This window comes from Mirounga angustirostris, unplaced genomic scaffold, assembly GCF_029215605.1.
Source record: "Mirounga angustirostris isolate CCGP_5_RB_7025 unplaced genomic scaffold, mMirAng1.0.hap1 SCAF_4, whole genome shotgun sequence".
Taxonomy (NCBI): Eukaryota; Metazoa; Chordata; class Mammalia; order Carnivora; family Phocidae; genus Mirounga; species Mirounga angustirostris.
Window position 1 is genome coordinate 156021745 of NW_026991712.1, and position 11074 is coordinate 156032818.

Here is an 11074-nt window from a genome sequence, read left to right on the forward strand (position 1 = left end):
GAGGGTGTGGGCTGGAACGCGAACTCCGCCAAAGAAGGGGGCCTGGAAGTTAGGCGACTCTAGCAGGGAGGGTAGGGATCCGTCAGCTCACTGAAGGTAACAGGATTAAAGGCCTGCCAGCGGCCAGCGGCCAGCGGCCAGCGGAGGGGGCCGCCGGTTGGGCAGGACCCTTAAAGGCGTGGAGAGAAGTGTGTGGCAGGGGCTTCTAGGGTAACAGGAGGTGGGTAAAAGATTGCACAGAAGTGGGAGGAGCTGGACAGGGTCCTGGGAACAAGGGCTCAGGGAATGGCGCTGGGATAGGCAGAGGCAAATCAACGGGCTCCAAGCCCCACAGGGATGAAGGGTGACGGATGCCTGAGAGTAGAGCCACATAGTAGATGTGGCCCATCTGGGCTTAGCAGACAGAACCTTGAAGGCATGGGACTTGGAGGACAGCCCCCTCCCCTGCACAAACACCTGGGTCCATATCCCGAGTCCCTTGCTCCTTTCAATAAAGATATTCAGGGCTAGAGTCCTCAGCCCAGCACCCTTCCTCTCCACCCAGGAACTAGCTCTGTCCAGAGCAGAGACAGTGCATATGAGACAGAAAGGTGCCAAGAAGCTGGCATTAGGTTGAGGCCTACAGCCCCTTTTACCCTCCCTCCGTGAAAGAATGTGGCGAAGGAGGGCAAGAGAAGCAGCACTGACCCAGACAAAAACCACGTTTATTTCACAAACACTGGGAAGATGGGTTGCGGGGTAGAGGTGAGACACAGGTGCACAGCTGCACATGGTCATTGGCGACCCACTCCCCGCACTGAGGCTCCAGCCAGGCAGTGCCTCCAAGCTGATGGACAGCAAGAAGCAAGTGCAGGGAAGGGCCCTGAACACCAAGCCCCCTGAAAGGCCAAGGGTGACAGCTCCAGCTGTCCTGGGAAAACCACAAATAAATAAGAGTGGGACACGGTCCCACCCAAACAGATCATCTAGTCACCCATCTTCACTCTGGAAGTCTGCAAAAGAAGAACAAGGAGAAATCAGGCAGTGACAGAGGAATAGATAAGACAGTGACAAATGACATAAGGTCAGTTCTGGCAAACCCATGGTGGGATGGAGAGACCACAACAGATGGATGACTGGACCAAGATGGATATGCTGTGACAAACACAGATGAACAGGGACAGTCAGATAACCAGAGAGTTAGGCTGTGGGACAGAGATGGAGAAGTGGCATACGGACAGGACCAGTTACCAAGAATCAACCCAGCTAAGCACTCAGTCACATTCAGACCATCAGGCTGATCCTTAGCAACACTTACACGTTCTAAGACAAGATGCACACAATTCAGACACACTGTCCTACTGAGAGCACAGATACACACAGGCCTTGAGACACATAGTCAAACACACCAAGACAGACTGACACACAGACAAGATCCCAATCCAGGCTAGACTACAAAGACAAAAAATAATAAAAAGCCTCAACAAAAGCCCTATAGACACAAAGGAGCAGGGAAATACACATTACACTAGTCAATGATACCACGCTGGAAAGCTTCAAAAGAGGAAAACCAAAAAATGGGAATAAAGTGGTGGGAGCTGCTCAGGGGTTCTCTGGTTACAGATGGAGAAGGGGACACCGTGGCTCCTCTGGAAAGAGAGTGAGGCTGGGTTGGAGACAAGGACACAGGCTCCCAGGGGATTCATCACCTGAAGGATTGCAACAATGACGCCGAAGAGGCCAATGGCACTGCCAAAGATCTCCACGATGAGAATCTTTACAAAGAGGCTGGGGTTCTGTGCATCAGCCAGGGCGGCTCCACTGCCCACGATGCCCACGCAGACTCCACAGAAGAGGTTAGACAGGCCCACTGTGAGACCAGCTCCAAACATGGAGTAGCCTGAGGGGACAGAAAAAGAGTACTGAGGCCAAGCCAGGCACAAGGGGAGAGGAGGACAAGGGCCCAAATGGACTAATGGGGCTTATCACCACTCCCAACTCTGCAAAGCAGGCCGAACAAAGGGAGTGAATATTGAAATAATGAGTCTAAGCCAGGGCATGGAAGTGGGGAAGCAGACATGAAGCCCCAGCTTTTTTCCTTCACACATCCACCTACCTGCATGGTAGTTTCGATGCCCAATGGCCTGGGGGTCAGTGGCACTGAAAGGCTGCGGGAGGCAGAGAAGTAATCAGAAACCACCCCTTATGCCACTCCCCCTCCTCCAGTATCACTAAACACTGTATAGAACACACTGGCGTAGATGCCCACCCCACCCTGGTTCTCCATACCTCAGCCATGTTACTAATTACAATTGCCATGATGATGCCATAGATGGCCACAGCCTCACAGAAGATGATGCTGGTAGTGGTGAGCATGGGGGTAGAGAGGAGAAAAGGATTAGAAAGAAACCAACCTTCCTCCCCCAGAGAGTTCCCAGCCAACATTTGCCCCACTGACATCTCCCACCCCACCAGGAGGCTGGTCAGAAGCAGCATGTCAGGTCAAACAAACAGGGAGCTCCCAATGCAGGTGGTTCTGACAACCCTCCAAAGGCCCTACATTTACCTGACCAGGTTCTTGGTCTTGATCCTGGGGGCCTTCACCCCTCCCCCAATGATAGAAGAGCCAGTAATATAGATGCCCCTGGTGGAAGGATAAAAAACCGATGAGCAGAGCCCAAGTTTGTCACTGCCCCCAGGATGACTAAGGACCCACTGACACCACTTGCTATGACTCACCCCTCCCCCCAGTCCCACCACCCCAATACTCACCATGCTGCCCCAACCACAGACAGGGAGATAGCTAGACCAATGCCCAAGTTTGACCACATGAAGGGGGAAGTCTCAGTCAGGAACCTGGTGTGGAAACAAGGAGGAAAGCAATTGCAGCCTTGGTGGAGAAGTGAGCACAAAATCCATCCCCCAACCCTCCAAGCCCACCAGTCCTGGATGCTGAGATAAAATACATCATATGTCCCAAAGGTCCATATCCCAGGCACCTGGGGATGGGGTGGAGTAGGGGCTTAGGTCAGTGAAGAAAAGCTGCAAAGAAGCCACTAGAGGAGTCCTCTCTCTGCAGGCCCTTACCATGCCACATCGAAGCGGAAACCCAAGTCAAAAATGGTGTAGCAGATTCCTGCAGGAGTAGGAAAAAAAGGGTTAGAGGCGGCTCTCGAGAGAGAAACTTCCCAACTTAGACAAGAAATTGCTGTCCAGCTGCCACGTCCCCAAAGGTCTGCCTACAGGTAAGTCAAGGGAGACTCGTCAGGCTGGCCTCCGTGTGAAAGCACGGCTATCTATTCAGACTCCTCAGTTCAGGCCTCCATTTTCTGCCACTCCCTCAGTAATCCATCTTCCCCCAATGACACCACCTCCCAGACCAAGACTCTCCACGACCAGCTACTTGTAGGCCTGAATACCCTGGAGAAAGGGAGAGGGCACCGGATCCCACCAGCCCGATCCGAGCCGCTGTTTACCCAACAAGCTGTGGGTGGGGAGAGGGAAAAGAGGAACTGCAACAGCCGGCTCGTGACCCAAGCAGGCCCCTCTGTAGCAAGCGAGGGATCGCAGCAGTGAGACGGGGGCAGGGGCCGGTAGTGACAGAGAGGTACCGGGGCTGCTCTCGCGGCTCCCACCTCCCCCCGTCCGCGCCCCTCCTCAAGGGGCTGGAGATCCGGGTCTCCTCTGTCAGGGTCAGAAGCCCCGACAGGCGCGAGGCAAGTCCTGGAGCCTCGGGCACAGAGCCCACGCTGGGGCCTAGCATTCCTGGGACCCCACTTCTCCCGCTGGGCTCCAGCCCCGCCAGCAGGGCCCGGATGCTGGCCCCGCCCGCCAGGGCCCGGCCTCACCCACGACGAGCATGCAGGCCCAAAAGGCCACGAAGACCCCGGAGTAGAGCAGCGCTAGCCCCGTCATGGCGGCAACGACGGCGGGTCTCTGGTCCGTGGGGCCACAGCCAAACCCGAGTCCCTGCGTCCACCGTCCGCCCCGCAGTCTGTCCACCCGCCCCGCAGCGTCACCTGACTCACCCACGTGACGCGCCGGCACCACGTGACCACACGCCCGGCCCTGCGCGGCGCGGTTGCCAGTCCAGAACTTTGGCAACGCCGGAACTGCAAGCACTGAGGATTGTGGTTGTTGTAGTCCCTCGCTTCGGAAGAGGCTCCGGCGTCCCTAGTACCTCGACCTCTTGCCGGTTACTCTCACGTTTCTCCAAACCGCTCCTCCTGAGCCCTGACAGCACCACTTGGGCTCACCAGCCCTGCTTCTTTACACCGGGGTCTCCTCGCGGGCCTCTCTAACTTAGCTTCCAAGCCAGTGCTGATTCCATGGGCCTCTTCCCTTTCTGTCCTCTCCAGTTCAGTGGGGGTGTCTTGCTCTTCCTAACTTTGCTCAAGCAAGCTTCTTCGTGTTCATCCCCTTGCCCAGCTAACACCTATTGGTCCCCAGAAGGCACTCTTCCAGGAAGCCTTCCCTAACCCAGAGGCAGGGTGATGAGCCTGCTCTGGGCTCCCCTGCTGTCCTGGTGATACTTATGAAGCTTACCATCATGTCACTCTTTGGTTTAAAATACCATTTCAGGGGTGCCTGGGAGGCTCAGTCAGTTAAGCATCTGCCTTGGCTCAGGTCATAATCCTGGGGTCCTAGGATAGAGCCCTGCATCAGGCTCCCTGCTCAGTGGGAGCCTGCTTCTCCCTCTCCCTCTGCCGCTCCCCCTGCTTGTGCTCTCAAATAAATAAAATCTTTAATAAAAACAAAATAAAATGCCATTTCACTCAATAAACATCACAGTCCTAATAATGGCCTACTACTATACTAGGCTTCTCCTGATACAGCTTCCCATGCCCCTTACCTGATCTCATCTAATACTCCCCCACTAACTGCACTAGCCTCCTTGCTATTCCTTGGACATACCAGCCATACCCCCACTACAACACCCTTGCATTTGTTCCCTCTGCTTCTACTTATCCATGTGGCTCACTCCATAACCTCCTTTGTCTTTGCTCACCTTCAAAAGGCCTTCCCTAATCATCTTGTTTAATATCGCAATCCACTGTCCTTTACACTCCTTTCCAGCTTTATAGTCCTCCATAGTACTTACTTATCACCATTTGACATACTAAGTATCTTATTTTGTCCATCTCTTCCCCCAGCCCCCGTAAGAACGTAAGCACCATGAAAGGGTTTCTGTTGAGCTTACTGTATTCCCAGTGCCTGGTACACAGTGGGTGCTCCATATATATTTGTAAAATACATAATTGCTGCCCATTTTGTCTGCTGCCAGTCACTTTACAGATCTGCCTCTACCAGTAGACTGGGCACCCCCGAGATCAAGGACCACATCTCCCTGTTTACCTGCTTCTTCAACACTTTGGACAGTGCCAGTAGGCCAAGATTCTCTGCAAACCTGGTAATGAAGAAGTGCCCCCAGGGGCTTCCCTCCTCACAGAAAGTAGTTTCACTGTCTTGTAATTGCTTATTTAACTGCCTCTCTTCCTAACTACACTGTGAGGACAGGAAGCCAGTTAAATACAATTCAGAACTCCACTCAGGACCTGTAGTGTTTGATGAATATAAAGAAACAGAAGGAGAAAAAGTAGTTTATTCAATGTCTGTGATCTCCCTGAGAAACAAAATTAGAATCAGTACAGACCAGCACTGTCCAACAGAACTTTCTGCAATAATGGAAATGTCCTATAGCTGCACTGTCCCCTCATATGGCTAGACGACCATTGAAATGTGACTAGTGTGACTGAGAAACTGAGTTTTTATTTTTAAAGTTTACTTTTTTAGTAATCTGTACACCCATCATGAGGTTTGAACTCATGACCCCGAGATCAAGAGTTGCACGCTTTTCTAGCTGAGCCAGCCAGGCACTCTGAGAAACTGAGTTTTTAATTTTAACTAATTTAAATTCATGTTTAATAGCCATATATGTCTAGTGGTTACTTTACTGGACAACACAGGTGTAGACCAGTGGTTCTCAACTAGGGGCAGCTTTGCCCCCACAGGAGACATTTGTCAATGTCTGGAGGCATTTTCGGTTATCACCAAAATATGGGGAGGGGTATGTTGGGGGCATCTAGTGGGCAGAAGCCAGAGACAGTGCTAAACATACTACAGCGCACAGAACAGCCCCTCACAGCAAAGATTTATCTGGCCCAAAACATCAACAGTACCAAAGTTAGGAAACCCTGGTCTATATCTAGAACCTTTGACAAGGGTAAACCCTCAACTGCACATCAGAAACTGGGACTGGCCAGAAACTTGTGGGCCCCCAGATGGGCCCACAAGACTTTAGGAAAGCCCCAAATAAGTCCCATCAGTCCAACAGGTATTTATTAAGCCACTATATGCTAAGCCTTGTGCCAGGGCCAGGACAGGGACAGAGCAGGATTCCCTTCCTCAATGAGGGGCTGTCTGCTCTTCCCTGCATCCAGGCTCCTTCAAGGATCCTAGCAGAGGAGTGAGGTTGATGCAGGGAGGTTTTTGCAGCAATTCTTAAGTCCATCTGTGTCTCTGGCCCCACACGTTATCAGCTGCTTCCCTCATTCTCGTAGGCGATGGCAATCCCTCGTCTTCCACTCACAGCTCCTGTCACCGGTGTCTGACCCAGACGGGGCTCCAGACCCTGCCAGCTCCGGGAACTAAGGAACAAGGCTGCAGAGAGAGGGGACTGAGGCCAAGTGGGCCGAATCTGGGGAAAGTCTCAGCTGGGAGCAGAGACTTGGCACACTTACCTGCAGGGCTGCTCTCAGCCAGCTCTAGCTGGGGCCGCAAGGTCAGGGCCAAACACCCAGGATCATCTGAGGGCTTCCACGCAGGTGGGGGTCGGAGTTCCCCAGTAATAAGTGACACAGCTGGGGTGTCCCACAGTTCCGAGTCAGGTGGTGGGAGGGGCACGTGGAAGGGAGAGCCTAGGAGGGAGAAAGAGGATCCATACTGGCCCAATTCCATGCCCCTGAGTTTCCAGCTCAGGCAGTACCCCAGCACTCACCAGGCAATAAATCCGCGTAATGTGTGAGGTGGGGAGCCAGGCCTGAAGGTGGCCAGGCAGGGTTGCAGGCAGCTTCCAGCTCACATGGTGCCAATACAGGCCGGAAGAAGCCACCAGAAGGCTGTGGAGCTAGAGCACCAAGAGGGCAGGCCAAGAGCACAAAGACATCCACCTCAGGGAAGTTGGCGAGCTTGGGAGGTGTGGGCCGCCCCAGGGCCAACACATAGCTACGCTTGCCTGCAGCCTGAGCCAGGTTCCGCAAGTGTGCCAGTGCCTCACGGTGTCGGGCCACACCCAGTGTCCCTGCCAACAGCCCTACCACACGGGCATCTCTGGCCCTCTCTACCAGATAGTGTCTACGTGCCCTTAGCCGCCCAGCCCGGACACCTTCATCCTGAGTCCGCCCTGTATCCGGACAGCAGGTGAAGAAGGGCTGCCCTGGTGCCCAGCCCAAGAGCAGCCGGCTCAGGTCTGGGTCAAGGTCAAGGTCAGCACTGGCTTCAGAGCCCCCCACATAGAAGGCACCATATTCTTCCAGACACCTCCCTGGAGCCAGGGGAAAGCGGCGCCCAAAACGCTCCAGGGGCTCAGGCTCCGGCCTACAGGAGCCCACTGGCAATGGAAGAGCTGGGCTGGAGACAAGCAGGTCCGGGTACTGCGGGCGCAGAAGAGTGGCCAAGGCCTCTGGAAGAAGGAAGTGATGTCAGAGTTGGGGTCTACCAAAGCAGGAACCCCTTCACCCCAGGAGACTGAATATGACCCAAAAGCAAAGACGGGATTAAGCCCATATCAAGAGCTCTATGGGAGTGTACTGAAATGGGAATATCAAGGCATAAAATAGTTGGTCTACCCTTCTTGCATGCCCAGGCAAAAACCCTCACCCAAGGCGTGGGCACAGCCCGGCTCACTTAGCAGCACCACAGGCACTTTGGGGTCTGGGTTCTGGGCCTCAAAGGCCTTGACGCAGAGCTCCAAGTGCACAGAACGTTGACCAAGGACGAAGGCCACAGGCAGTGGGCGGGCTGGAGGGCTTAAGCAGGCAGGGCCAAAATGAACAAGGGCCTGAGCTCCAGCTTGCTCAGCACCCAGTACATCCACACAGCAGCTGCAGGGGAGATACCATTAATAAGAAGAGTTCTCATCAGGAAAACAGTTGCTGTGCTTCATGGGAAATGTGAAGCCTGAAATGTGGTCAGTGAAATAAATGATGTTATAAAAGAAGACACTGTCATTCTGAGGAGCAAGTATCAGAAGAGGAGGCATCATCATCAAGGAAAAACACAGCCACTGGGGGCAGACACTGTCATAGAAGGACAACACCAAGAACCTTGGATCACTAGACCTACTCCCCACCCCCTACCCCCGCCCCCAATCCTCAAGCTCAAATTCATACCTTCCATAGGCCGTGTCTCCCAGAATGAACATCTTCGACCCTGTGGTCCCCTCCAGTCGTGCAGCCACGGCCCCAGCATCTCCCAATAGCTGGTCAGGGAACTGCAAGGCCACCTGTAAGTATAAGCCAGAGAGTCAGGAACAGCCTCTCTCCTCCACCCTCTTCCTCTTCAAGGAAAACCTTCCAGGAGTCCCTATCTAACCTTCAAAGCCCCTCCTCCCAGAGGAGCAACTCCCCCCGTCCACCCCCACCCCCCCATCCTCACAAAATTACCCCAACATCCCGATCTTCTGGGCGACCTATCCCGAAGTGAGCCACCCCACCCTAACCTGCCCTCACCCGCCGACACCCCAGGTCGCGGACAAATCCAGCGACTCGCTCCAGCTCGTAGACGCGGTCCAGGTCTTCCGGAGGAGTGAGCAGCCCCGCGGCACCCGCCTCTCGCTGCAGCGCTGCCTCAGCGGGGCTGCTGAACGTAGACTCCATGAGGCACCGCTTGGGTGGCGGGAAGCAGCGGGGACCTCCCTCGGTCAGCCTCAGGCCCCGCGTCCTCAAAAGCAGCCCTCAATAAGTCAAAGTCACTTAGTGAGAGCGGCGGGGCTGGGAAGTCAGTGCGCAGCCCTCGGATCCTCCCTCCACGAACCCAAACTCGCGTTTCTCTGCTACACCACTACACACAGGCCGGGGGGGGATTACTTCCGGGTTTTTGAGGCGGGGCTGGCAGTAGTTTTGCCAATCTTAAACTAGCACTGCTCCCGCCTTCCAATCCTCGCCAGGCCTCCCTCAGAGAGCCAATGATCTGCCTCAGAGCAAGTCAATCGGGAGTCCCTCAGGGGAAGGCGCGAAGCCTTGTGGGTGTTGTAGTTCCCCTGGCCCTCTTCTCCAGCCGCTAGTTTTCCGGTTCAGCCCGCCAATCGCGCTCAGAAAAAGTGACCCACCCCCAACCCCCGTGCCTGGCTGGCTGTCAGGAGAGCACGTGACTCTTGATCGCAACGTTGTGAGTTGGAGCCCCACGTTAGGGGTAGAGAGTAAATAAATAAACTTAAAAAAAAAAAGCGACCCCCTGAAGATACTCGTTTGAGCAGCTCCCATCGTGGTACACTGTTAAGCACTTCATTGCACTCTATCACCTAGGAGGTAGCATTGCATAATTTTCAATTCAGGTGTCAAACTGCCTGGGTTTGGATATTGTGCTCTGCCATTGCTACTTAACCTCTCTGTGGCTGTTTCTTCATCTGAAGGTGGGGGTTGTAACAAGAGCATTCCTAACAGGATTGTTGGATCAAATTGATTTAGATATAAAACTTTACAGAGTAGTCCCTTGCATATCATATATACTGAAAGCATTCGCTGTTATCCTCACAGCAGTCTGTTAATCACGTAAATATTGAGCACTTACTGTTCACCAGGTACTACATTCTTAACGTTAACAGTCTTTGGAGTAAGACTTGTCCCAAGAGCGCCTGGCTTGCTCAGTTGGCAGAGCGTGGGACTCTTGATCTCAGGGTTGTGAGTTTGAGGCCCACAGTGGGTATAGAGATTACTTAAAAAAATAATTGTCCCATTTTACAGGTGAGGACATTGAGGTCCTAGTAAGACACAGCAAATCAGTGGCACAATCAATAACAAACCCAGATTTGACTTTAGAAACTAGGCTTTAGGGGGTGCCTGGGTGGCTCAGTCATTAAGCGTCTGCCTTCGGCTCGGGTCATGATCCCAGGGTCCTGGGATCGAGCCCCGCATCAGGCTCCCTGCTCCGCGGGAAGCCTGCTTCTCCCTCTCCCACTCCCCCTGCTTGTGTTCCCTCTCTCGCTGTGTCTCTCTCGGTCAAATAAATAAATATTCTTTTAAAAAAAGAAACTAGGCTTTAGCTCCCTCATTTTCCTAGCTTATATATGCTACATTTGATCATGGGGGATGGGGAAGAAGGCACTTGGATACCATGTAGTAGGAGAAAAGGACTAAAAGAAACATCTCCGCATACTTCAGGAGAAGTGAGAAATCAAGAGTAAGTGAGAATGGGACTGAAGAAGAGCCTCGGGATGGCATATGAAACAGGGACTCCTGCTGGCTGGCATGGAAAGAGAATGAACGGGGATGTACCTCCATTCTTGTGCAAAGATGGGGAAAGAACAGGGGAAGGAATGAGACAAACGTGGGAGTAACCAGCTCTATCACCTCCAAGGAGACACAAAGTTCAGGAATGGAAACGGGGAGATCTGAGCCCTGCTCTTCAGAGCTTACTGAGGAGAAGGCTGGGGTGTCCAAGAGGCAGCATCTGTGGAGCTATGGCTGAGGAGACAGAAAGGGAGGGAACCTTGCTAAGGGGGAAGAGCAACAGCCACCCAGGAGCTGTCCCTGGTCCTGACTGAGCCCTGATCATCAACAGCAGGTCAGGTACCACAGAGGTGGGGAGCTCTGGGTATGAAGACAGCTCTAGGTCTTGCATTCCTCTTCCTCTGGGGGCTGCCACGCTTCCTCCCACACATGCTCAGCCCCACTTTCTATACCTTTCCATGTGCAAGTTTGGCCTCCATAACCCCACATAAGAAACTTATCCTGGGACTTAAAATCACTCTCCATTTCTTCCCTCCAAGCCGGACCCTGCCCCACCTCACTTCCAGCCAAAGGCCCCAAGTCCTCTATCTAGGAAACCTTCCATTTCCATCAGAAATGAAAGTTCTGGGATCCCTGGGTGGCTCAGT

General features: G+C 53.4%; 2 protein-coding genes across 4 annotated transcripts; both read right to left on the bottom strand.

Annotated features, from left to right (window-relative positions):
- Nucleotides 1–683: 683 nt before the first annotated feature.
- ATP6V0B (ATPase H+ transporting V0 subunit b) lies at nucleotides 684–4004 on the bottom strand. The gene is made up of 8 exons (XM_045897877.2): nucleotides 3828–4004; nucleotides 3067–3115; nucleotides 2752–2835; nucleotides 2546–2623; nucleotides 2269–2338; nucleotides 2096–2147; nucleotides 1689–1879; nucleotides 684–992 (listed from the first exon to the last, which is right to left on the bottom strand). Exons 1-8 carry the CDS (start codon nucleotides 3892–3894, stop codon nucleotides 966–968), a joined length of 618 nt encoding a protein of 205 aa, XP_045753833.1. The 5' UTR covers nucleotides 3895–4004; the 3' UTR covers nucleotides 684–965.
- A 1394-nt stretch (nucleotides 4005–5398) lies between these two features.
- DPH2 (diphthamide biosynthesis 2) lies at nucleotides 5399–10001 on the bottom strand. 3 transcript variants are annotated; one of them, XM_064589291.1, is made up of 6 exons: nucleotides 8709–10001; nucleotides 8370–8482; nucleotides 7858–8081; nucleotides 6977–7660; nucleotides 6720–6896; nucleotides 5399–5534 (listed from the first exon to the last, which is right to left on the bottom strand). In XM_064589291.1, exons 1-6 carry the CDS (start codon nucleotides 8853–8855, stop codon nucleotides 5476–5478), a joined length of 1404 nt encoding a protein of 467 aa, XP_064445361.1. In that variant the 5' UTR covers nucleotides 8856–10001; the 3' UTR covers nucleotides 5399–5475. The 3 variants fall into 3 exon arrangements, with proteins under 3 accessions (XP_064445361.1, XP_045753834.1, XP_054368888.1); XM_045897878.3 differs by lacking the exon at nucleotides 5399–5534 and adding an exon at nucleotides 5564–6639 and having other exon boundaries at nucleotides 8709–9984; XM_054512913.2 differs by lacking the exons at nucleotides 5399–5534; nucleotides 7858–8081 and adding an exon at nucleotides 5564–6639 and having other exon boundaries at nucleotides 8709–8841.
- Nucleotides 10002–11074: the final 1073 nt, after the last annotated feature.

Excerpts from the sequence above, each read along its gene's own strand:
- ATP6V0B (XM_045897877.2), bottom strand. The coding sequence starts at position 3,894 with ATGACGGGGCTAGCGCTGCTCTACTCCGGGGTCTTCGTGGCCTTTTGG. Across the intron at positions 3,116-3,827 it reads GGCCTGCATGCTCGTCGTGG|GAATCTGCTACACCATTTTT; the intron begins GTGAGGCCGGGC and ends CTACTCCTGCAG. Across the intron at positions 2,148-2,268 it reads TAATTAGTAACATGGCTGAG|CCTTTCAGTGCCACTGACCC; the intron begins GTATGGAGAACC and ends TGCCTCCCGCAG.
- DPH2 (XM_045897878.3), bottom strand. The coding sequence starts at position 8,855 with ATGGAGTCTACGTTCAGCAGCCCCGCTGAGGCAGCGCTGCAGCGAGAG. Across the intron at positions 8,082-8,369 it reads GGAGACACGGCCTATGGAAG|CTGCTGTGTGGATGTACTGG; the intron begins GTATGAATTTGA and ends TCTCCCCTGCAG. Across the intron at positions 6,640-6,719 it reads GGCTGAGAGCAGCCCTGCAG|CCTTGTTCCTTAGTTCCCGG; the intron begins GTAAGTGTGCCA and ends CTCTCTCTGCAG.